The 25,217-nt window shown below is 45.1% G+C and overlaps 1 protein-coding gene across 1 annotated transcript in view; it reads left to right on the forward strand.

The window, feature by feature from the left end:
- Positions 1 to 25,217, forward strand: part of COL24A1 (collagen type XXIV alpha 1 chain) — a 158,703-nt gene that overhangs the window by 21,484 nt on the left and 112,002 nt on the right. Inside the window, exons 2-3 of the mRNA XM_078865719.1 lie at positions 5,805 to 5,878; positions 17,236 to 18,638. Coding sequence (XP_078721845.1) covers positions 5,805 to 5,878; positions 17,236 to 18,638 — 1,477 coding nt within the window. The remainder of the gene's footprint in view (positions 1 to 5,804; positions 5,879 to 17,235; positions 18,639 to 25,217) is intronic.

Consider the following 25,217-nt stretch of genomic DNA (forward strand, 5'->3'; position numbering starts at 1 on the left):
TGTCAAGATTTACCCGATCTTACATTTACATGCAAATTTCATCTCTAGCCCCTCCCACTGACTCTTGGGCTATACCAGGGGTCGGCAACCAAAATAACAAGAAGAGCCATTTCTTTCCAATTCGGTACAAAATTCAGTATTTCAAGAGCCGCAATGCATCTGAGTACATACTGTACATACGTACATATCGTCAAGAAGCAGCCCGTAAAGAGCCGCATGCGGCTCCGGAGCCGTAGGTTGCCGACCCCTGGGCTATACCCATCCTAAACCTTTATAACTCCTTACCTTAGCAGCGCTCCCACCATATATGCTCAGCAGCTCTACCGTTATATTTCTCTCCTGATGACGAATGCTTATGTTGCGATCGAAACGTCGTGACATTGTTATTATTTTATTATTTTAATTTGTATTATTTTTTATTATTTGATCTATCTACGTGGCTTTACCGAAAGACCCAAAGAATATGAATTCCTGCAGTCACGAAAGCTTTAAGTCAAAACAGTTGAGTCAAAGTAACCTGATAATATCTTCCTGATTTAAAAAAATATATAAAAGCATTGGTGATTGATCCCATCTCTAGAGAACCCTCATAATGGCTTTGCCATTTTACAGTGCCGTTGAAATGTCCGTGCTATAACTGTCGGCGGTGTTGAGCTAGCAATGGTAGGGACCAGCCTCTCATAGGATGACTCCTATTAACTTGATTAAGCACTTTGGTCCTAACCCGGACCAGGATTGAAATGTTCCATCTTCCAAACGTGATTTCAGCCCTCGCAGGCATGCGAGTTAGAGTCTGGAAAATAATCAGCGGTCAGTCAAATCTTCAATTGGGTATTCCAAGGAATTTTCTTGTTGAGTCACAGCTCGTTCTAGTTTTCTGCGTTTTGTAAACGTGTCAACCGGCTATGTCGAAATCCAAACACCGGGCGACGCGACAAAGCGTCGCCAAGCTGCAGAAGCTTGATTAGGCTGCGGTGCTCGTAATTGACGTTTTGTGAGCTACGGGGCTACTAAGTATTGGTCCCCGGTGTGAAACATGAGCACACCCGTTGTGCAGCAGCCCCACAACACAGGCACGTCTGCCCACAATCAAGCGGTGGAACCCAGCTGACGGGTGACGTCACCCCAGACGTGTGCATCAGAGCACATCTGTGGCTCACAAGTGTGCTCCGCCCACGTGTGCCCTGCGCACGTGTTCAGGGAGGGGTTGGGGGGGGGGGATGCGCGTGTGTGGTACTAATCAAAACTCTAAAGCTCGAATACATTTTCCCTAAAGATGCTAAGCGGTGGAATTTGCACAGTAAATTTTTCCGTGTGCAAGTGTGTGCGCGGAGCCACTGAGATCCAGGCGGAGGCGGGGTGTCAGTGGGACTGTCGTGACAGGTGTCCCGGGATCCGCTATTCCTTAGCAGCCCTGCTGAGTTGGTTTAGAGGCCCGCAAGCGTGTTCTTGGGGCCAAGGAAGAGGGAGGTGGGGGGAATGACCCTTTAACTCTTTTTGTCCTCGAGCTTGTTTCCGCTGGTCTGTGCACAGGGGAGTGCTTGCACGAGCCTCTTCGTGTATTTGTCCATCGACTATGCCAACATGGCAGCTGCGTGTGTGCGTGTGCGTGTACCTGTGACCTCCTGCCAGCGGGCGTTCGACACTTCACGTGGCCTCAAGGTGCACTTGGCCTGGCACAAGCGTCGTGGTGACGTCACCGCCACTTAGTGGCGAATGGCGGTTGTTGTTGTACCTGTGTGACTTTGTATGCACTCGGGGATGTGTATTCCAAGCCTCCTTGTGGAAGAGGCTCATGAAGGACGCTACTGGGCAGTTGGATGCAATTGCCCTCCAGCAACAACGGAGAGCAGAGCGATGCTCACAATAACGAGTGCAGCACCGGGCGGCTAAAACACAGCACGTTGGCACAGTGAGGAGCATAGGTGGTGCATCTGCCAGTCATTTCAGTCTATTCGGTGACCTGGGTCTCTTCCGTGACCTCCTGCCAGCGAGCTTTTGACACTTCAAGTGGCGTCAAAGTGCACCTAGCCTGGTACAAGTTCCGTGGGATGTGACCACCACTTAGTGGTGAACTCTGGGTGTTGTTTTCCACGGTTGGAAATGAAGAGGCTTGTATCATTACGAGGGAAACTTTAAAAACGCATTTTTTTATTTTTATTACAGACCATTTTCAAACAATATTTTTGTGTTAATTTGCCTATTTTGAGTAAAGCACCCAAGTCAAATTGAGAACAACTGTACACCCAGTGCCGGATTAAGCTAGTGCGGGGCCTGTAGCATATGTTATAAAGAGGCCCTAAATAAAAATAAACACAGAAATATTAAAACACACATTTTTTACTTGCATAGTAAAGTAATTGTATTTTATCATTTGCTATACAGCCAGATACAACAAATCGCTAACCTTAAACACCCAGTCGTTCATTAAAGTTGAAGGCAGTATAGTACTATAGTAATAGAGAAAGTGCAGAATCACTGAATCGGAATTGATAGCTTGAAAGCATTTATCGCGGTGCCCTTGAAAGTGTGGAGCCCGTAGCATATGATACTTTTGCTACTAGGATAATCCGGCACTGTGTACACCTGGTAGATTTGTTTTGAAAGTAAGCCTCAAATGTGCATTGTCAGGTGCAGGTTTCACTTTATTTCAGTGTGAGTTATACATATTTTTATACTTATTTTTTAATTGTGTATATGGAACGAATCTCATCTGAGTGACGTTGATCAAAGCGCGGCCTGGTTTTTCCTCATCACTAAGAAGCAGGAATCGAGATGTATAAGGAACCCATTTCTTCGAGGCTTGCTATTAAGTTGCTTTATGTCAACGCACGTTACCAGTGAGTACATGCAGAATCGTAATGGGGACTGATGCCACGGCCTTGTGCTCTCTTGCGATCCATTACGATTTAGCCATTTTCCAACCCCCCCCTCTCTCACCCTTCCTTTGACTACAAGGTGGCAGCCAAAACGCCTTCACTGCTTCAAGTAAACTTGGCCCGGCGTGTGGACACGGACGAGTCTGTGTTTGCTCACGGACTAGCTACCGAGCATCAGGGGTAGGTGTTTCCGTTTGGGCCCCATGAATACATTGCCAGCCTGGCTTCGATTTGCCCACAGGGAGAAGCAGCCCAAGCATTGACGGGCTGCATGTTGGCATGGCGGTTATGGATATTACTTGGAGGTCGACGCGAATAGGTGCTTTTTTGCGCGACTTTTGAAGAAGCATTGCAAAACGTACAAAATGCGCTCGCCAAAATAGATCAATTAGATGCACGCAAGTACGTGTGAAATATTATTAATCTGTAAATATCCACATGCTTTCGATAATAGATATCTTAAAAATACATCGATTGATTAAAATAGTTTTTCTGCACATGATACATGCATAAAAGTGTGCATGCTATCATTAATTATATATTGGCTTAAGTAAATTGTATGCAAATGATATGCTAATCATTTACATGAGCTGATAGACGGGACAAAACTGTATACATTGCACTAAAAAATAAACTATTGTAATGAGATGGTGCAAACAAGACAAAACAGAAATTCTTAAATGAAAATCACGTTCCCAATTTGTGACATTCCCTTGAATAGAAGGGGTTGTTCAGCAGTAGAGTGAGCAGTACTTATTTAAAGCTGAGTCAACCGAGGAGAAGCCCAGGACCAATTCAGATATCTCTCACCACTGATCTTTAACAAGGCCTGGAATTAAACTCGGGTCGTTGGGCTCATTGCACAGTGCGTGAGCCAATGCACCACGGCTCCCACACAAAGTCAAATGCTTTATATGGAACGATCTAAATACACAGGTGGACACGTCGTACATGCATACATACAAACACACCGACTCCTCGGTGCAACTTTTGCCGTTTCAAGAATGTAAGTGATGCTAAGTGTAGTAAATAAATGTGTTCTAGCCGGAGAAAGCGAGAGATGGTGGAGATGCCGTGTGTGTGTGTGTTGCATCTCGTTTACATTGAACAACTGTTACATCCTGGCCAGTTTTGAATGGTGAATTTTGATTGGTCAATTGGACCAATAGCTTGGTGAATATGTAATAAGATATCTCACGTAAATTCGAGTTCCATTTTCAAGGTTAAGAACATTTTTTTACCATTAGTACCTCATTTGCCAGTAAAAAATATGATAATTGTTTTTTTACCCTTTTATCTGGCAACAAAACTGACACCTTTTTTTACGAGGAGTCATCTGGTCCAACACCATGTGAGACTAGGCTCTAAGGAAAGCTGTCTCGGGTGTGGACCAATCAACTTCAAGGACAGTGCATACATTATCAGAGTTATGTTTTTTGTTTGCATTATAACTGCAGGTATTGTGGTCTATGCAAACATGACTCCTCGTAAAAAAGGTGTCAGTTTTGTTGCCAGATAAAAGGGTAAAAAACCAATAAACAACATTATTTTATTTTATATGCAGAACAATTTGTTGTTTGCGCCTATATTACATTTCAGTCATTCAGCTTCACATTCGCAGCAACATTCAATCTGCATCGACCTTTTTAAGAGACACGAGTGGCCCTTATTCTTAGGTTTTTTCGGTAAAGTCACGTAGGTAAAAAATTTGTAGCGATTTCAGCCGCATCACCTCTACATAACAAAAGGCTCAGTCCCTTTTACACGCACCTTTACATCAGCCGCACCCAGTTTACACAACAAAGGCTCATTCCTAACAGCGTGCTTCAGCCGCACCGAACCTCACAAAAATAATATTCAGGGCCCACCTTGGCTCCTCCCACCCTCAACCAGTATATATACAAGGACTGTTTTTTTGGAATTTCTCTCACTTGATACAGCTATCGTGCTGTGACGGTTCCACCTGAAGACGGAAGCTTGTGTTGCCTCCGAAACGTCGTGATTTTTATTTTATTTTTATTTTACTTTTATTAATTTTAATTTTTTACCTACGTAACTTTACCGAAAAAACATAAGAATATGAATCCTTGCAGTCACGAAAGCTTCAAATATAGAACGAGTGGCCCTGCTTATTTCTTAAAGGCCCCATCTCTTTTCAAACTGTGCTAGGCTCTGTGACTCAGCGTTGCGGTAATTTATGTTCATGAAATATTGTGCACGTTTACAAATTACATACTAATTATTATTTACTGTACCATTTGTGTGACCCAGGTCTCACTTGGTAAAAAAGAAGATCTGTCTAGCTGTTGGAGGTTTAATGGTTCAAACATACCCTGGTAAAATAATGAATTATCATGATTCAAGGTCACGTTTAGATTCAATTCTTTTTAAACACAAGTGGCTGCAGATGTGACGTGAACTCATCACATGGAACATATGTGCATTAAAACAGATTGATAATTACACCTGCGATTCAGTCAATGTATTTCTTCATCGTGAATATATTCACTTACGTGCATCGATACGTCGTTTACGCCACTGATATCTCTTAGAATGCAGCCCCACTACTCTCCGTCCCGTCTGTTGTGTCGATTGTGCCACTGCCGCTGTGTCTGTGTATCTCAGCGGCTGCACGTAAACAACAACGCCAATTAGTTACTATCTCAGCCCACCGGTTTGTTGTGGATTTACTCACCAACACACCGGTGGGCTGAAGTAGTAACTAATCGGCGCATTGTTTACGTGACAAACCTTACTGGCTGTGTCGGGTGGTGGAGGGTTACGACACAATTATACGTATGCGATCTAACCCAAAAAAAACTTTATTATGAATAATATTTGTCGCGAAAGCGTCACGTGTTCAACCGGCTGCAACGTGTTACGCGACCCCTGACCACAATTCTCGGCCTTCTTCTCGTCCCGCAGGAGGATCCTCATCCTGCTGGTGGTGGTGTGTGCCGGTGCCACGATTGTCCCAAGCTCCGCTCAAGAAACCCAAGGTACTCAAGAAGGCTCCTCCCTGAGAGCCTCCTCCTGCTTGTTGTTGTGTTCATGTTGTTGTCCTTCCCAGCACCTCCGATTGGCATGGTTGGCTACGGATGCTGCGAAAGAATATGATAATTGTTTTTTTACCCTTTTATCTGGCAACAAAATTGACACCTTTTTTACGAGGAGTCATGTTTGTATGGACCACAATACCTGCAGTCATAATGCAAACAAAAAACATAACTCTGATAATGTATGCACTGTCCTTGAAGTTGAATTTTGTTTCCAGATAAAAGGGTAAGAAACCAATTATCATATTTTTTACTGACAAATGAGGTACCAATGGTGTAAATGCTTACCCCGAGCTCGCATACTCTGATGGTCCATTGTCTTTGAGTTTTGCGCCTTTTGGCGTCATCTGGTCCAACCCATGTGAGACTAGGCTCTAAGGAACGCTGTCTCGGGTGTGGACCAATCAACTTCAAGGACAGTGCATACATTATCAGAGTTATGTTTTTTGTTTGCATTATGACTGCAGGTATTGTGGTCTATGCAAACATGACTCCTCGTAAAAAGGTGTCAATTTTGTTGCCAGATAAAAGGGTAAAAAACCAATTATCATATTTTTTACTGGCAAATGAGGTACCAATGGTGCTGCGAAAGAAGTTCAACACCACCTCATCATCATCAACATCATCACCACTTCCTCATCATCACCATCTCATCATCACCACTTCCTCATAATCATCAACCTCCACCACCTCATCATCACCATCACCACTGCATCATCACGCCACTGGAGCTGAGCACGTTTAAGTCATCTAGATTGAAAACTAATTTCTTGAGAACTGCTTGTTGTTGCGTTTAGTTTGTTGTTCTTAGCACGGTTGGCTACGGATGGTGTGAAAGAAGTTCAATACGTTCATAGGGGGCTTCCAGTGTGCATTTTTCACTTTCCTATGGCAGTGTTTGTTTGAATTCCAGTGCCGTATGAGTGTGTTTCTGGTTATTCGTAACCATTTGCAATGGTTGTCAGATGTAGCATTCTACTTTATGGGAGGTGAATCATTTGGTTCGGGAATGATTGGGATCATATATGGATACATAACAATTTAAGACTGCCCTGCTCTATTAGCAAAACCAATAAACCTGTATGGCATCATGTTTGAGAGCCCAAGTTATACAATTCTGGTTTTTCAGATTTTTCTTTCTATCTTCATGCAGACTCAACTATATTTGTATCAATGTTCAAATTCATTGCCCTTCCAGAACATAATTTAAATTTACATCAATTATTCAGCCATGACCCTGTATATAGTAATGGGATTTCCCCAAGAAAGGTTTGTTGGGTTGAAAATTATCTTCAGTAAGGTCATTGCTTGGGATGTTTGGCTAATTTCTGATTACACATTATAAAGCCATTAGATAACGTTTTAATGCTATGCATTTCTTGGCTTGTATGCTTCCTTGCAATAACTTAAAACAATGTATAGACCTTTGTTAAGGCACTATGATCATCTTGGAAACTCTAGGTATCCCACCATTTATTCATTATTGGTCATGGTTAATCCACTGCTGGATGAAAGCCTTCCCAAGCTGCCACCATCTCTTGTGGTCATGTGATGTGATAATCCACCCAGCACCTTCACACGAGCTTATTCCTTCTCTTCTTATAACATGTCTTACCCAAGCCTACCTACTTTCATGCATAGTTATTATTCACAGATTGTAAAAATATTTTCGAAATAAAAAAAAATCCATATATATACGTGGTATACACTTTAATAAACTTGCGTAATGTGGTTAAAGTATTAAGTTCGCAAAGGATAATGTTACAAACAAAATCCCAGTATTCGTGACCCATAAACTAATATTTGCAATTTCCCCCCAAAGCTGCCTGAGGCAAAGTACAAACGTTACTCTTGGCATTCGTGCCAGCAGTGGGCTATTGTTGGCCACACCAGAGATGCTAAAAGCGCTCTGTGTACATTTCCAGCAGGACATTACATTTCACAAGAGGGCTTTAAATGCTGTGGTGTGCCTACGTGCAGTGATTGAAGCAAGCAGGCCTTTGCTTGAGAGGAGGCGGGGGTGGTGATGGTTGCTGTGTGCTCGAGCCCGACAAGATGCAGTTGCAAGTTTATCTGTGGATTATTTGTTACTTGATGAGAAGGAAAGGTGCGTTTGTGTTTTCTTGAAATGGTGACTGGCATTTTGTAATATGTCATTCTTGGCACAAGGTGCCATGCAATCAAGTGCTGTGATAATAAGAGCCCCCTTACAATAGAGCTTGATTTCTTCTTGGTTCTTTCGGTAAAGTCACGTAGAAGGGAAGTAATAAAATAATAAAAATAAAACATAATAAAAAAGGGCTTTATATTATTATATTATTTTATTATATTCTTTTATTTTATTATGTTATATTTTTATTATTTTATTACTTCCCTTCTACGTGACTTTACCGAAAGAACCAAGAAGATGAATCCCTGCAGTCAGGAAAGCTTTACATCGAAATTTAGAGCTTGATTTCTTCCCTGAATAATTTCCGGGTCGACAAATTCCCAGGAAATGGCACGTGACTGGTAGCTTTCGCCATAGCCAGAGGTATATTGGATGTGGCTTGTCAGGTGCGGTAATATTTTCTTGGTCGCTGACTCAGACAGACCTGGCTGAAATTAAGTCCTGCATTTCCGTATTTGTGGGGTATCGTGAAGCAAATCTACATGGTTTTATTACAAGTGTAGTAGGTTCAATGAGACGTGGACGACGTAGTTGGAGGCACACTTATTTATTAAACGTTTCACTCAGCACAGGCCAAGGAATACAACACTCGAAGGGGTAACGGCCCCTTCACCCGTCGAACAGGGAGACCCCACTGTCTCTAACCCAGCTAGCCTACTCCCAGGTCCTCCACTCGAGAGCTAGGGGAGGCCAGCTGATCCAGCTCTGGCCAAGCTAGGATCACGGCACCCTTAGTCACCAGACCGGCTCTTACAAGAGCATGGGCTCTGGGCTCTCGGGGCCACGCCACTGGCTTGCCCTGGTCGGTCCTTAGAAGGACAGCGATCCAGGGGAGTCCCAGGGCTTATCTAGCCGGTCTTCTCTCTTCACTGGTTTAAGCTGAACACTGAACCCTGAGCCCACCGGCTCACCGCCTTGTATAGCAACTCCCCCACGAGGGGTGGGGCTGTGGGGGACCACAGCGCCGTCACAGCCCCCCAGGGCTAACCGTTGCGGACGTGGATGTAAGCATCCTTCCGCGTGCGGGCATAACCACCCCTGGTGTGTTTGTTCGCCCTCCCGTAACACCCCTACACAAGTGTACCCAGCCAGGGTTTGTCTTCTTAAACAAAGGCTGCTGGAGAACATTGATCTGGAAGGCCCGTAAGCTCATTGACCAAATGTAAGATAGTTGCATTTATTTATTTAGCTGGTAATATAATTAGACCGTGTCTAATTAAATCTCGCCTCAAGACGCAATTAATTATGCTTGCTTTTGGCTCCCCCAATTAGCTGCTATACTTATTCGTTTTTCCTTCCCCTGGCACAGTGATGTATTTATTAATGTCTTTGTTTATTTTTTCATGTATTGCACTTTAATTAACTTGTAGAAAGCTGCTTTATAAATGTCATTCATTATTATTATTATTATTTATTCCTGGTATTATTTTTTTGCTTCATCACTTGTTACAATGTTGGCCATATGCGTTGCACAGAGCCTGCTGTGGTACTTACTCTGACACATCTCGGACTCACTGACACCGATTCACCGCCAGGTTTTCCGTTATCCGCTGAGGAACCCCCCTGCCCCCCCCCCTGCCCCCTCCTGCCCCCCCCCCAATTGTAGCTGACATCGGGACCCAGCGATTGCTTCGTTTATTCTGGCTCGGCCTAAATTAAATACCCATATAAGGCATTCTCCACGGACAGTGGAGAGGGTACAGTGTCAGCATCAGGTGGGTCATTAATTCATCACCATTATTATCATCAGACAATCCACTGCTGGATAAAGGCTTCCCCAAGCTGTTGCCCCATTCGTTCTTCCTCATGTGTGTTAATGCTTAAAAACGCCGGTGGTGGGTACACATGAACAGTGTTTAAAGTGTATTAATACTGGGATAATAAGGTGTGTAAAATTAACCGCGTAAATATAGGCTTATTTTGGTTTATCCAGCATCAACAGAGTCTGGAATGAATAGATGCTGGGTATTCTTGGCAATAAATAAAACAAATACTGCTGGATGAAGGCCTCTCCACACGACATTGGTCAGGGGGTGGTTTGGACCATACTTCACCATGCCAGTCGGTGCACGTTTGTGAAGGGAAGGACCCAGGGCCGGTTCAGGTATCACTCACCGCCGGTGTTCGCCACGGCCGAGAATCAAAGTTCAGGTCGCTGGGTGCATAGGGCAGCACACTTCCACTCCCCCATTCATGACATAATGATTTTTCATCATGGCAAGGCTGTGAACAGGCATACTGCATACACAAGTGTGTGTCATGCATATATAGCAATCAGCTACAAATATGCATACAGTTAGACAACAGTTTTCTTAATTTTCTTAGCATAAAAAAAATCCCTGCTAATTTGAGGATCTTTTTTATCGTGTATTAAATGCGATTACAGTAAACACTGGAATTGTGCTGTTGTTTGTACGTCCGTGATTCGTTTGATTAAAGTCAGATTTTGAACATCAGGAAATTGGATAGTATAAACATAAAAGCATGCTGTGGGGTTGGGAGAGGGGCTGCGGTGATGGCCAGTGCCGATAAGGGAAAGCGAATAGCCTTGGCAAGGGTTGCATCAGGCCTACACCGCACGCTCGTGCACACGCGCACGTACACGCGCCTACACACAGCACGCTCGTGTACACGCGCCCACACAGCACGCTCGTTTACATGCCGAACACGTAATGACCCGTGTGCACAAGACACATCGACCCCTAAACACTTGGGGACACGTACTTTCAGAGGCAAAGGTTGGCTAGGTACGGTGCGAAAGAAGTTCAGCATACGTACGTACACACAGATGTTCACGAATGTACAGGGTGGTCCAGATGTATTGTGACCTTCCCCCCCCCCCCCCCCCATTTAATTGACCCCTAACATTTTTTTTATTTTGCTTATTTATTTCTGTTGTCCCACCCATTGCTATGCAAAAAATATGTTACGTTTCAGAGAATTAAATGAAGATCACAAGACATCTGGACCACCCTGTACATGCACACCTACAGACACACGTACGCGTTGACTCGGCGTAGCACCCCGAGCTCGATTATGAAGATGCATCGACACTCATGCAGACACTGGCATTGCGAGCCTTCGAGGCTCGCTCGGTGTGGCATCTCTCGGTGAAACAAGGTTTAAAAAAAAAATTGGCAAGTTTCCCAGAAATCATTCTGTCGCCATTCAAAGTGTCACGCCGAGTGACTCGTTGATTATGAATTTTTCTTTTGGAAGGGGGTGCGGGTGGACGGTGGTGGGTGCCTGATTCAACGAGTCAGTGCTGTCTACTGCGGTGGAGGTGTCCGTTACTTGATTTTGTTATGAGATGTTGCGAACGGCCATAATTTCCACTCTTAACAAGATTCCACTGAGAAGAATCTTCTCCCACAACCCAACTGCATGTTGACCCATATTTGTTTTAGGGTAAGGCCACGGAGTAGTTTTCGGCCAAAGTTCTTGTCATTAATTCTCCACCACCCAAGAAGATTGTCATATTTGCAACGATATGAATTATACGTGCCAATTTATTGATCAATTTCTGATCAGTAAAGCCCTCTCACCAGCGGCTTAAGACTTTTTCATGACTGCATGCAACATCAACATGGGCTTCAATTACCCCCACCTGGCTGCATCAGCCCTGATCCACACCTCCAGGCAATAGGCGACTGGTAATTGTATCAGTGGCAGACCTGCCCTGACCAGTTGTACCACCATTGGTCAAACATGTCGATAATAAAGTTTAGCCCTGTTTTGAGAAAGTGTTCATTAACCCCATGATACATTACTGAATTCATCAACAACAACATATGATATTCCCCTTAAACCGCTTTTGTTTGGTCCAGAGAACATTGTCCGTGATATTATATTGGTTTCCACTGCTCTACCAATATTGAATCACTTGTCCTGTTAAGGTGTAATGTTTTGCGGCATGGAAATTTCACTATAGACGGATCAATGCCTTCTGACATTTAGGACATCCAAGCTTAGCATATACAGTAGTTATTTTGTCAATTTACTGCTGGATGATGATCTCCCCACATTCTGCTGGTTGTTGGAGTTATTTGATCATACATTCACCACGCTGGTTAGTGGGGGTTAGTGAAGGTGGGGAGCATAGGCATTGGAGCATAGAAGCACATTACAACTATGGCATTTTCTGCACTGCCCTCTGCTGACCACCACGGAGCGGAGCCTTGCAGCTGCCTTGACAACCCACCCAAGCACTACCAAAGCTCAACCCTGCTTAGCGTCCACCATGTTACAGAACCAATGTTCGGTGATTTTGTGCTAGGCGAGCCAATCATATGCGGTAATCTTCAGATAATATCCTGATGAAATAAGCAGGTTATATCAAGGATCCATAATCACAGTGTGGATTTGTTTTACAGAAAGACTGCAATAATCTGTGCCCCAAGCTGCACCAACTGTTCATGTCAACCTCTAAGCAGACACTTTAAAAAGCATGTTTACATATGAATTGAGAGCATGGCATGGACAAATGGACTGGGTTTATGCTTGAGTGCTGGAGTTTTATCATTGCTGTCTTAAATCATTGTGCTCATAAAATGACTTAGCCAAGATGATAACGTTCATCGCACACGGTGTCCTGATTGATGCATGGCAACAATTTCATCAATTGGGGGGGAAAGACATCAGTAACAACATCAAATGTAGCAATTTGGATGAAATATTTGAACGTTGAACCAATTTGACATTCACAAATCTCTCCGTAGATTACAGAAATATTATCCGATCAACGGGCTCTGTTTAGTCATTTGGGTTTCGTTTATAGGATGAATGTAAAATAAAGAGCCAAAGTCCTCAATGCCCCATTCCAGATACAGCAGAGCGTTAAATATTTAAATTGCTCTAGGCGGCAACCGCGCACAAGACACGTTTACCTGGAGACATTACGCTAGGAGCCTCGCCCGTATTTCAAGGTCCCCTTCCACATAAGCGAGCACTTGTTCACCCTCAAAGAGACGCCGTGTCCTCGCATGCAGCGGTGCCGGTTTCATATTTTCTTGTTTTGGTTTACTCCCATTGCTTTCCTGCCAATGTGGCGCTCAGGATGGAGCTCTGGCTGTAAAGAACAACACGTGTGGTCATGATACGTCTGCAGGTGGCTGATGCCGGCCATAATGAGGCCCTCTGTGGAGATGCCTTACTCAGGGGATGGCTGATACTTTGGATTGAATTCACAGCTCCAGAGGTACAAGCATCAGTTGATATTTAGAGCCGGCCCTATTTAGTTCATCAACGTTTCCTACACGTGTTCATTTGCCTGCAGAAGAATCATATGGTACACTACTGCAGAATTGACACAATTTTTGTATATGCAGCGTTCCGAAATGTACGGGTTCTAAAACGTGTTTGACAAGTCATTAAATTCTAGAACGTTATTTTTCAGTTATTTAAATGTACATCCTGCAGTGCAAAGCAACTTTTTCAGCTTAGCATTCACAAGAGTTCTGAGGTTTCAAAAACCCAGGTTTTCTGATGACGGTTACCCTATAGACGGTTGTGTTTGTGAGTGTGTATGTGTGTGTTTTATGGGGACTAGTAGTCGAGTGGTTAACGCGCTGTGCTACGAACCCGGCGATCTGAGTTTAATTCCTGCCCATGGCCAACACCAGTAATGATTACCTGAATCGGTCATGGCCCTCCCCAGTTCGACTCAGCCTCAAATGAGTACCTGGTGCGGTGTGTAACAAGTAAACCCGTAAAAACAAAGTTTTTCACTATACATCCTTTATATGCGTGGCGGCTAGAGTCTTCTCGTCCTCTGGCTTGAAATGGCTGCCACCTATGGGTCAGATGATTGTCTGCCAGTATTAAGCAATTGGTAATTAAATATTTAATTTGTTTTCCCTAAACAGTGTAAAATTTTAGAAAAATTTTTTTCACAAACACAACGAGTCTGTGTGCAAAATGTCAGCTCGATTGGATCACGGGAAGTGGGTTAAAAAACGACCGAAAGATTTGCACGGTCGTAAGCAAGCAAGCAAGCACGCAAGCAAGCAAGCAAGCGAACTTAATATAAAGGATTTAAAAATTGCCGGGCGTGGTAGTGGCCACCCACCCCACTCGTGTTACTTTTCGGCCTTCATAAGTGCTCGCTAGCACCACTTGCCTCTTAAGTCTGTTAAGGCTATGCGGGGGATCTTGGTCTTTGTGTGTGTTCGTATGGTGGTTTGTACACCACACTATGGTGACATGAGTTATATCCCTGGCCGTGGCTAACATCAGTGGCAAACGGTGTTTGAATTTGTCTTGGCCCTCTCCTAGGTTGACTCAGCCATAAATAAAGATATGTACTGGTTACAGTGTGTAAACATCAGAACTGGGGACACAAAGGTGGCCAAAAGTAGTACGTGCCTTGCCACCCATGCTGCCATTAATAGGAACTCACTAACAGCATTTGCCCCAACAGTCTGTAAGGTAAAACAAGGGGGGTCTTTGTGTATGCAAAGATATACGGATGTGGGAAGTGGCATATTTTAAATTAAATTAAAATATGCTCCAAGGAACATCCAAATATTCACTTTGGATGCAATGCAATACACAGTTTCACTTTCTTGCTGCAGGTCATAAAAGGCTGGCTTTAGAAATATTTTTTGCTCTGCCCACTTTTTACTTTATATAACTTTACACAAGCTTAATACAGCGATCCCTTCAACATGTCTATGAAGAGCCATTGTTCTGAAGGCCATTGCTGTATAAAATCATGTGGCTGGCGTATTAAGTTAGATGTCAAACCTTTAGCAATGCTATCACAAGCCACTATCATTGTGTTCTTGCAGTGGGTTATCTTTTGGTGTCTTATGACACTTAGCAAGCCTCTGTGGTAGAATATAGTCCCCTTTATTTTGTTGGCACCCGATAAATATTTGGAGGTGTTTAAAAAACATCTTGTATCCATCTGCCGTGTGACGTTTTATAATCGTGCATGGCACGCTGCTGATGGGAATGCTGCTGATGGGAATGCTGCCGATGGCCGCTCCCCTGCAGTGTCGGCGTACAGTATTACAATTATTCAACTAATTTAGCCATGAATGCCCTCCAAACTGCAATCTGTTGAATGTAAAGCAAATTATCCGCAATGTGTATAAAACTGGCGCTGTGCAGTCGTCCTTTGAGACGTTGCCTAAGTCTATTCTGATTGTATTTCTCTTGTGAGTACGGTACTTGCATGAATTAAATCACAATTAAACTTACACAGCCTTCGACAAATTAGATTAGCCATTTCTCGCATGTCTAATTTTTATTATTGCTATTATTGCTACTGCTTTAACAGAGCACGTATTTCAAGTTTAGTGGTTCAGTCTGGTTCTGTTATCAGTGGAAATGGATGTAGAGTAAATAAATGCGTACTAAACATTTGTAAAGAAGTTTAATTTCAAACGTGGGTGGAGTGTTGGCGCATTGGTTAACACACTGCGTTATGAACCTGATGACCTGAGTTTGATTCCTGGTCATGAGTAACATTGTTGGTGAGTGATATGTGAACTGGTCTTGGATGCCCGCCCCTCCACCAGCCAGCACTGGCCAGTGTGGTGAAGTATGACAAAACAATATCAATCCCCATGACTGTCATGGCATTCGCAAGCCTTCATCCTGCAGTGGACTGCCAAATTGTTCGTGTTGACTTTCATCTCTTTACTTTATTACTTATGGGTTGAATGTGTGAACCCTTTAATCACCATACATATTCTATGAAATACATTTGTCTTTCGGATAAAGTATAGTCTTGCATTTTTGTTAAATGTTTTCCTTACTCTCAGTATAAACATTCACACATACTTGAATTTGAATTTCCCCCGGCAGTTCATAGTTATCAGTAATGCAGTTTATTGTAATTGGCCACGAATCACTAATTTTGTTGTGAAGCATTTTCCGTAACACCCTCAACAAATTGACAGTCAGAAGCAAAACTACACACTCCTCAGAAGTTGGCACGCATTTTGCAAGTGCGTTATACTTTCATTCACAAGTATCGCCCCCAAAAGTACGACCAACGCTGCCCTTTGGCGCGGTTTGCTTTGACGCGATGACCCATGGCACAATGAACGGTTTTTGCCACCCAGCGCCTTGAAGAGGGCCTTTGAAGAAATTCCTGTTGCGTCCCACGAATTGATTCCGATTACTTAGATGGCCTCTGTGACACGTACCTTTTTATGGAGCCACGAGGTGAGTTAAGGCCAGGAAGTATAGGGTCTCAGGGCCATTAGAGAATCAATCCCAAACATGAGTGCATTGAAGCAGCAACGCGACTTTGTCACAGACCTTCAGTCGATCACTGTTTAAGTTAGAGCCTTAACAAAGGGAAACTGGTGAAATCTGGAGCGTTCATAATGTTTGTGGCATAAGCATAATGAATTTTATGAAATATTTTTTTAATATGCAAGCATCCTAAATATGTGCATTTTTTTGAGAGAATTCAAATTAGAAATCAGGTTTGTAGTTAAAAATTAATGATCAGTATCTTAGTAGGAGTACAGAATTGAAAAACATAATTTTTTGACTACATGAATTTACTTTACAACCCTGTTCGTTCTCTCTACTCCTTTGAAATCAGTTTCCTCCTCGCCTCTACACTGAGTAAAAGCAGTAATGTCCATTAATTAACATAGTAAAAAAAATCCTACCATTTATAGAAAAATGTCTCAAATTAACTTCATGTAAATAATGAAAAGAACATGACACGAATCAAGCAACCAATAGAAAAGGCAATTTGAATTTAACGTGGATCAATAACCCACCGAACATAATTCCGGAATCACAGCACTCCCTCTTTTACCCCTAACATGCAAAAACCAGAGAGGAAAATACCCTCAACAGTGCCCCACATCCAGTCATCATCATAATCACCACCACCACCATCATTTGTTATTATTCCGTGCCTCCCATGCATTCAATGTCAGGGTGGGTGGAAGAAATGGGTATTTGAGATAATTACTCTGTAAGGAAGTGATTTCAGCACCATATACAGTACCACGTTCAAAAACAATACCGCAACCGCGCGCACAAAAACCCGATGCGCCGTTAATTGCCGCTTTCCCTCGTCTATTGCCAATTCAAACAAAACATGACCCCAGATGGTGAGCGTCGATGTGAGACCGCCCCTTGTCACCCTGCGTTGCAGATGTTGACGTCCTGCAGCGGCTGGGCCTCCCGAACGCGCGGAGCTCCTCGCCCGGCTCCCACCACGCCGAGCTGTCGGCTTCGGCCGTGTCCCGCGGCGTCATCCCGTCGCGCTCGGGCCTCATCTTCACTCGCGGCGCCCACGTGGAGGCGCCGGCGGACTCCGTGCTGCCCCGCACTGTCGGGGCCAGCCTGGCGCTGGTGGCCAGCGTGCGGTCGCACCGCGTCAACAACGCTTTCCTCTTCGCCGTCAAGAGCCGGCGCAAGAAGCTGCAGCTGGGCCTGCAGTTCATCCCGGGCAAGGTGATCGTCTACGTGGGCAATAAAAAGGCCGTGGACTTCGAGTACGACGTGCACGACGGCCGCTGGCACAACTTCGCCGTGGACATCGGCGACAGGGAGATATCCTTCTTCACAGCCTGCGGGCGAGAGCGCTCCGTCAAGAGGCTGATCTTCCGCAAGCCGGAGAAGTTCGAGGCGGATGCCGTGTTCTTCCTGGCAAAGATGAACCGCAAGGCGGTTCCGTTCGAGGGCAGCATCTGCCAGCTGGACATACTCCCGGTGGCGGAGGCGGCCGCCAATTACTGCAGCTACATCAGGAAGCAGTGCTGGCACGGCGACGTTTACCGGCAGCGTGCGCCGCAGCCGCCCTCCCCTGACCGAAGCTCTGCGCCCCGGCCGCTGGCAGCTCCTCCCGTCGTCGATCGCGACTCTTCCTCGTCAGCGGGGGCGAGGTCGTCTCAGGAAGATCTGGACGAAAACCACACTGAGCAGGTCTCGCCCGTCACCCCTTTGACTCCGCACGTTTTCGCAACGCAGCGCAGCGCCGCCGAGCGGGGCGGCTCCCTCTGGACGGCCCACGTGGACGAGTTGCCGCTCGACTCCATGGGCACCGCGACCACGGAGAGAATTCAGACGACGCTGCATCCTCCGGACGGCGACGCCGCCCCCGGCGTCGCCTTCGGCGAACCCCGGCACACGACCGCCAGCCAGGGGCACGGAACGAGCCGAGGCCCTTCGGATAACACCACCGAGGAGAACGACAAGCGGAGGAGGAAGGTCGCCGCCAAGAACAAGGAGACCCTCGCCACCATCAGGCAAAGCAGGAGGAAGACGGAGGGCCTCGCTTCTCGCCGTAAGCCCGACAGGCGGCCCAGGCCCGACCTCCTCGACCAACAGCTGGAGGGTCGACCCAGGGGGCTTGGACGGAAAGGGGGCGATGGGTCCGAGGGGTACGAGGAGGCCGGCAGGGACAACCTGACGCTGCTGTACGAGTGGGAGGACCTCATCTCTGGCGGCACGGGGGACGTCGAGGGCTACGTCGATGTGCACGATCCGGAGGGCGTCGTGGAGCTAGAGGTTCTGCCGGAGCTGCGAGGCCCCAGGGGAGACCCCGGCGCTTTGGTATGCGGCTTTCTTCTTTGCATCATCGATGCCTAAAGGAAAACGTAAACTAAAACACAAGGAGCTCTTTTCTTCTAATTATGTTCCGTACTTAGGCTTTGTCTGTCAGTTGTCTGACGTGAGCTTCATGCGTCGTTCATCACATATAGAAATGCTGAAGTGTCCTGTTCTAGCGCGTTATTGTGGTTCCCAAGTGATGCCGTGGTGAAGCCACTCCCATACATTTAAATACAGTGTCAGCACAGGCAGGGACGGCACTTGAGTGATATGATGGTGTGCCTGACTGTAAATTTTAAAGTATTTTTTCTTGTTAACAAACTCTGCCAACTCAATATCTGGACAGCTCTGGACATGCCACCTGGATACGTACCTAAAAGAGCTGTTTGTTCTTGTGTTTACAATTTCTTTAGGTTTGTGAGCAGTTTATGTTCGATACAACGTGGATGTGTTGTTTTTTACACAAACAATTTTATTTTCCAAATCAAAAGAGGTGTGCTTGCACTTATGACTGCCTTCTCAGCAGCAGCCGCAATCGTTCCCACTCATTTGGCGTCTGCCATCCCGGACCCTTTTGCTCCGCTCACTGCTGTTCTGGGCTATATCCACGTCCACACTGCAGACCTTAATACGCCTGCTTCACCACTTGAAACAGCCTTTTTCTTGGCCTGCCTCTCGGTCTCCGGCCTGGTGCTTCCATGGCGATCGCCTTTCCTGCGATGTAGTTCTCCCGCTCGTCACAAGGACACGTCCCCCCCCCCCAGCCATCAGTCGACTTTGCTTCAGCTCGCCTGAAGGTGGCTTCCTCGTCTCTTCATTTCCAAGCCGATCCAGGCTTGTGTTTCTTTGTGGATGTTATTCGATGTTAATTTCACCTCAGATTCGCACGGTTGGGTACGTATGGTGTGCGAAATAAGTTCACGAAGTTCAAAGTTGAATATATATTTTTTTAATATTCTTAATTACCAAACAAAACACTTTTACTGTATATTCAAATGTTTTGGCAGGTGCGATGATGAGTGAATTTCGACTGTGCTGAGTGGTACACAGCTCCAAGTCGAAGCACTAAAGTGCAGCTAGTGCATTAAAAGCCCCATTGGGCTAAGCCTATGTGTGGGGGAGTTAGTCTGATCACGAATATAGGGCTGGGAATGTGAAGGCATCTTGTAATAAACAATAATCATTACATCCCTTTTGCACTCCACTGCTGGATGAAGGGCCTCTCCATGCATTAGTCCATCATGGGGGTTGTTGGACCATGCTTCGCAATGCTGGTCAATGTGGGTTGAGGAAGTTGGGGGGCGGGGGTCCATGACGAGTTCAGATATCACTCACTTTTAATGTCAGCCACATATGTATGTATGTTGAACTTGTTTCGCACCGTACATAGAACACCATTCTATGTACGGCGCAAAAGAAGGTGGGGGGCAAAGACAACAAACTAAACACAAAAAGCAGTTCTAAAAAAAAGGGTTTCTCAAGAAATGAATATTCTTTGAATGAATATACATGAGCACAAGACTTGAAAAATAGTAAATAATTCTTTGCACGCACGTTTTGATACATGTATTCTGAGCATAACAATACATTTTCAATCGCTGAACAGATGCATTGGTAACACGAATAATGGTTGTGGACCTTTTAAAATTACTCATAAACATCACTACTTCGAGCCCGTACCAGAATTTGTAATCTCTCGCCTGGGCCTGTGAACCATGGGAACACGACAACGGACAAAGTGTGAACCAGCAAGTGAGAGAGAGACAGAGAGAGAGCAGAGAGGGACGCGGTGCAAGGGAGATGATTGGCACCTTCTGGCAATGGATTGTGCAGCTGATAGGGAGAAGCTTTGGCCCCTCGCCCAGTAAGTAATTCCGTAAACTTTTGACCCGAGCCGCCTGCCAGCAAGACATGTCGCTCCCTGTACATTCGGCCCCACCGGTGATGCCACGCACCCCACAACATTTCGCCGTTGTTCAACCGGCGGCTTCATCATCAACCCCCCCTTTTGTTTCATTTGCCACTCGACACTGCAGCAACGCCAGAGAGTGGCGTTAATTGACTTGATGAACCGAATCAAAATGGGGTTGACTTGTTTGCGTTGCGATTTTTGTTGTTGCTATCCCTTCTGGTGATTTGTTTTCTTCGTCTTTTGTTTTAAAAAAAAAAGCTGAGGATGCCGGGAACAATTTAAGTTGACTTGTTTTAAGTGCTTGGCCAAAACGGCTCTGGGGGGGAGGGGGGGATGTGCGCGCTATGCAAACATTACCTCATTGATTCCTGTTGCGTGCATGCGTGCGTGTGTGTGCGTGTGGCCGTCCGGGCAGTGACAGGGAGGGGCAATGGGAACTCATCTTAAATTTCGATTTAAAGCTTTCGTGACTGCAGGGATTCATCGTCTTGGTTCTTTCGGTAAAGTCACGTAGAAGGGAAATAATCAAATAATAAAAATAAAACAATAAAATAATTCTCACGACGTTTCGGCTGCTTGCGTTGTGGCCGAAACGTCGTGAGAATAATTTTATTATGTTTTATTTTTATTATTTTATTATTTCCCTTCTACGTGACTTTACCGAAAGAACCAAGAATATGAATCCCTGCAGTCATGAAAGCTTTAAAGCGAAATTTAATTATTTTATTATGTTTTATTTTTATTATTTTATTATTTCCCTTTTATGTGACTTTACCGAAAGAACCAAGAAGATGAATCCCTGCAGTCACGAAAGCTTTACATCGAAATTTAATGGGAACTCTTTCGCACAGAGTCGCTCTCAACACAGCAGCGGCACTCGTGCGGCTTGGGTTGTATCGTGGGCAGCTGAGGGCCTCACTTTAAACACAATCCACGCAGGAAACTAAACAAATACCAAAATAGGTCTGGGGTGACGTACAGCGCCAACGATCCATTAACGCTCACTGCAACATATGTATATGTTTACCTGTTTCGAGGAAATCTGTGAAATATTGCAAAACACTGTACAACAGTTTACCGTCGTATGGCATCTTAGCATGCAGTTTTCTTGATGTTCTACTGAATAGCACGAATGAGCACAGCCCAGGTCGGTTGGTAGGACTTTGTATGCTCTGTAGGTAGTTTAATAGTATTATGGTCAAAGCACTTAACACTGAGCAAGTTTGCAAATAGCTTTATTCTGAAAGCGATCCACTTATTTTTTATGAGGCATATGAATCACGCTTAAATGACTTCATTCACAAGATCCAGCAATTTAGTGCCAATCTCACGACCCAAGTGCTGAATCTGAACATATACAGCGTTATAAACTGTGTTGTACTGCACTAATAATGCAACTCAAATTCAAAGCGGTTTCTGTGCTGACGCGAACATGGGAAGGTGTTCGTCCCTCCTGTTGGCAAGTTTCCAGGCCTGTGGTGTAAAATTCCACATTCCTATGGTAGAGGTTTATCTATCCTGAGGACAAAAACTGATGACTTTCCACCAAGTGCTGTCTAATTTACTGACCATGAGAGGATGAAAGATTGAGTTCACCCCGGCCAGCATTTGAAATCATAACCTTCTGGTTCCAGTCTGTTTAACGCGTAGGATTTCGCGACCAATATCATCCATAATAGAGTTTTTTGGGGGGTTAGATCGTGTAAATGCATGCCTATAAAGGGCAGCGTACTTCAATAGAGATTACCATTGGTACGGCTATTTTAATACACAATAAACAGGAAGGACGAGATCAAAGGGCTCGCATAATGCGCATGCATAATGTATGTTCACTCAGTAATCCCCCCCGCCCTACTTTTCGTAAGAGCGAAAAGCGTGGTCACCACATCTACGCCTCTATATAAGGAACGAAACAGGTGGACTTCTTCACAAACCTGGCTGTCGCCTGATGAAGCTAGTTGTAATTACTGACGAAACGTCATACTCAGATTGTAAATGTTGTGGCTTGGCTCTCCAATACACCGGTGTGCTGTACTAGTGACGAATTGGCATGTTCCGTTTACGTGACAAACCTTACTAGTTGGCTGTGTCGGGTGGTGGCAGGTTTTAACAACACATTTATATATTTATGCGATCAAACCCAAAAAAACCTCTATTATGGTTCCAGCCTGCGCATTGTATAACTACTGCGTCAACACGATCACGTGGAATAAATGTTAATAATTAATACATTAATATGGTATATCTATACCTGGTTGGATGACGTATTAGGGTGCACAGCTGGTGCATCTGCCAGGCATCTCAGTCAGTCAACCCATGGCACCTGGGTCTGTCCCGTGACCTCCTACCAGTGAGCCTTTGACTCTCCACGTGGCCTCAAAGCGCACCTTGCCTGGAACACACGCTGTGGTGACGTCACTGCCACTTAGTGGCGAGTAGTGGCTGTTGTTGTACGGACATTAATGCACTCTCAAGTCTGGATAAAAAATCATGTGGTTACGAGTCGATCACCGTATATTATGTACGCTTACTTTGTGTGCATGGCAGTTTACATGTCAAGGCGACCGTATTATAATGTGCGACTTATCCGTTCCCCACTGTCACAATTCCAGTGGTGGCTGTGGCCTTATGCAACTGCAGAGGAATGACCGAAACTCATTCCACTGCGATATCTGATGACGTATCTAACTTCCAAGCTAGTTTAATCGTTTTGGCCTTGTGGTCTTTGGGCATCTGTGCGCAACAGATGATCGCCAGATTTTAAACGCGTGTGCGATTGAAAGATATAAAACCTGGCCGAACGTCAGCGATTTTTGAAAGGGAGTGTTTTTACATAGGTGCGTGGTGCAGCGAGTGAATATATTTCGCTCACAGGGGCACTGATTTCAAGATAGCCGTGCATGGAGCAGCAAGTCAGCTCAACCATTTAGGACAATTCTTGTTAAAATACTATGGACACCTCAGTTAGGCTAATTGCAAAGCCAATTAACGAATACATTATTTAAATGGTCAAATATTAATGTGAAGATTGTTCAATGCTTTCTGCCGTTAATATTTTTTGTTAAATTTTATTACGACCCAATCACTGTGAATTGCGAGCGACGCCGCTGTACCTTGTACGTTAGGCAAGCTGTGGCCTGGCCAGTGCTTGGATGGGTGCCCACCGGTGCAGGCCAGGTGCTGAGAGGTGCCACGAGGTCACAGTTCAGCCATGGGTGTGATCCAGAAATAGATTTGGGCCACTCACTGGATCGAGTCTGTCTGCAGATTGAAGCTATCTGTGCAGAGCTTCAAGCATTATCCCCAAGTCTGGCCTTTCTCCAGGTTCTCTGGTTTACTTTCATATGCCAAACACTTAGAAATGGATTTGGCCAAACATCCCAATGCAGAACTCTCTTATCGATGTATTTCAAAACTCCGTGAGATTATTTGCATGTTGTTTGTGAATTATTGGCATCACTATTGCTATTATATACTCTACAAACGTGTGTGTAAATGTTTTCACATAACAAACGCATACCAAAACCTCACATTAACAATGTAGCCAGTTAACGAAGAGGCACTGGATTTTTTTTTTACTTTGTTTTTTCCCCCAGGGTGCCTAACCTACACACAGAGAGAGAGAGGTGCTTAATCGACTGGTTTGTTTTGTCAACCCGAGTGGTGGCAAAAATGCCTCGCCAAATGCCGCACGTTTCTTGTTCTTGTTCCTCCTTCCCTGCGACACCGAGCGATGCAATATCGCAATGTGGGTAGGGGGGGATGGGGGGGCGGTGGCCGTGAGGATAACCCTGCGGAGGAAAACGATGTCTGAAAACCGCGCGGGAAGGAATCGCCGGGCTGCCGCGGCCGCTGTTGCTGCCGCAGCTCGCGGCGGCAAGAGCGAGAGACTTCAAACGGCAAAAGAGTTTACGAGAGAGCAGGGGGGTGCGTTTCGGCGTCCATTCCTGCGGGGCGGATAGCGTGCACGCCGCGGTTTTTTTTTCTTCTTTCTGGTCGTTTGAGAGAGAAAAAAAAACGAGGATTGACCGATGCCAGATAGCGAGAATTAGTCGTGCGTCTCATACGTCTGGAAAGGCAACTGTTTCCCATCAACAAATCAAGGTTGGGGCTACAAAATAAATATGAAGTACTGGACGTTTGTACTTGACGTACACGTGGGGTGTTAATCAATCTACTGCTGGATGAGGGTCTCTGCACACCGGCCGGGTCGACAGGGTTATTCGACTTCACTACTCGGATCGGTGTGGGTTGTGAAGGCAGGGAGCGTAGGGACAGGATCATAGAAGTACAGGCCAAAACTAGTTTTTTTCTCCACCGCAGTCTGCTGCCCCATCATCTTGCTCTGCAGACGCCTATAATGCCTGTCATGTGGCCAGGAATTGAACTCGACGGGTTAACTACTGCACCCCACTCGAGCGACCACCTATTAAGTTCACATTGTGAACAAATGATCGGTCAACGAAGTAGCTTAACATCACGTGGAGATGTATAGCAGTCGAATACTCTGAACCCACGTTGAGAAGCATAGAGGGATGGTGCAATAATTGAGTTTGTCGTTCTGCCCTTCGCTGATCGCTACATTTCTCCAGAGCAGCTGGTCATACCTGCTATGCGTGGTGGTAACGCATCCATACACTATCCAGGCTCAATCCTGCTCACATTCCTGA

The sequence above is a fragment of the Lampetra fluviatilis genome, chromosome 20, assembly GCF_964198595.1.
Source record: "Lampetra fluviatilis chromosome 20, kcLamFluv1.1, whole genome shotgun sequence".
Classification (NCBI taxonomy): domain Eukaryota; kingdom Metazoa; phylum Chordata; class Hyperoartia; order Petromyzontiformes; family Petromyzontidae; genus Lampetra; species Lampetra fluviatilis.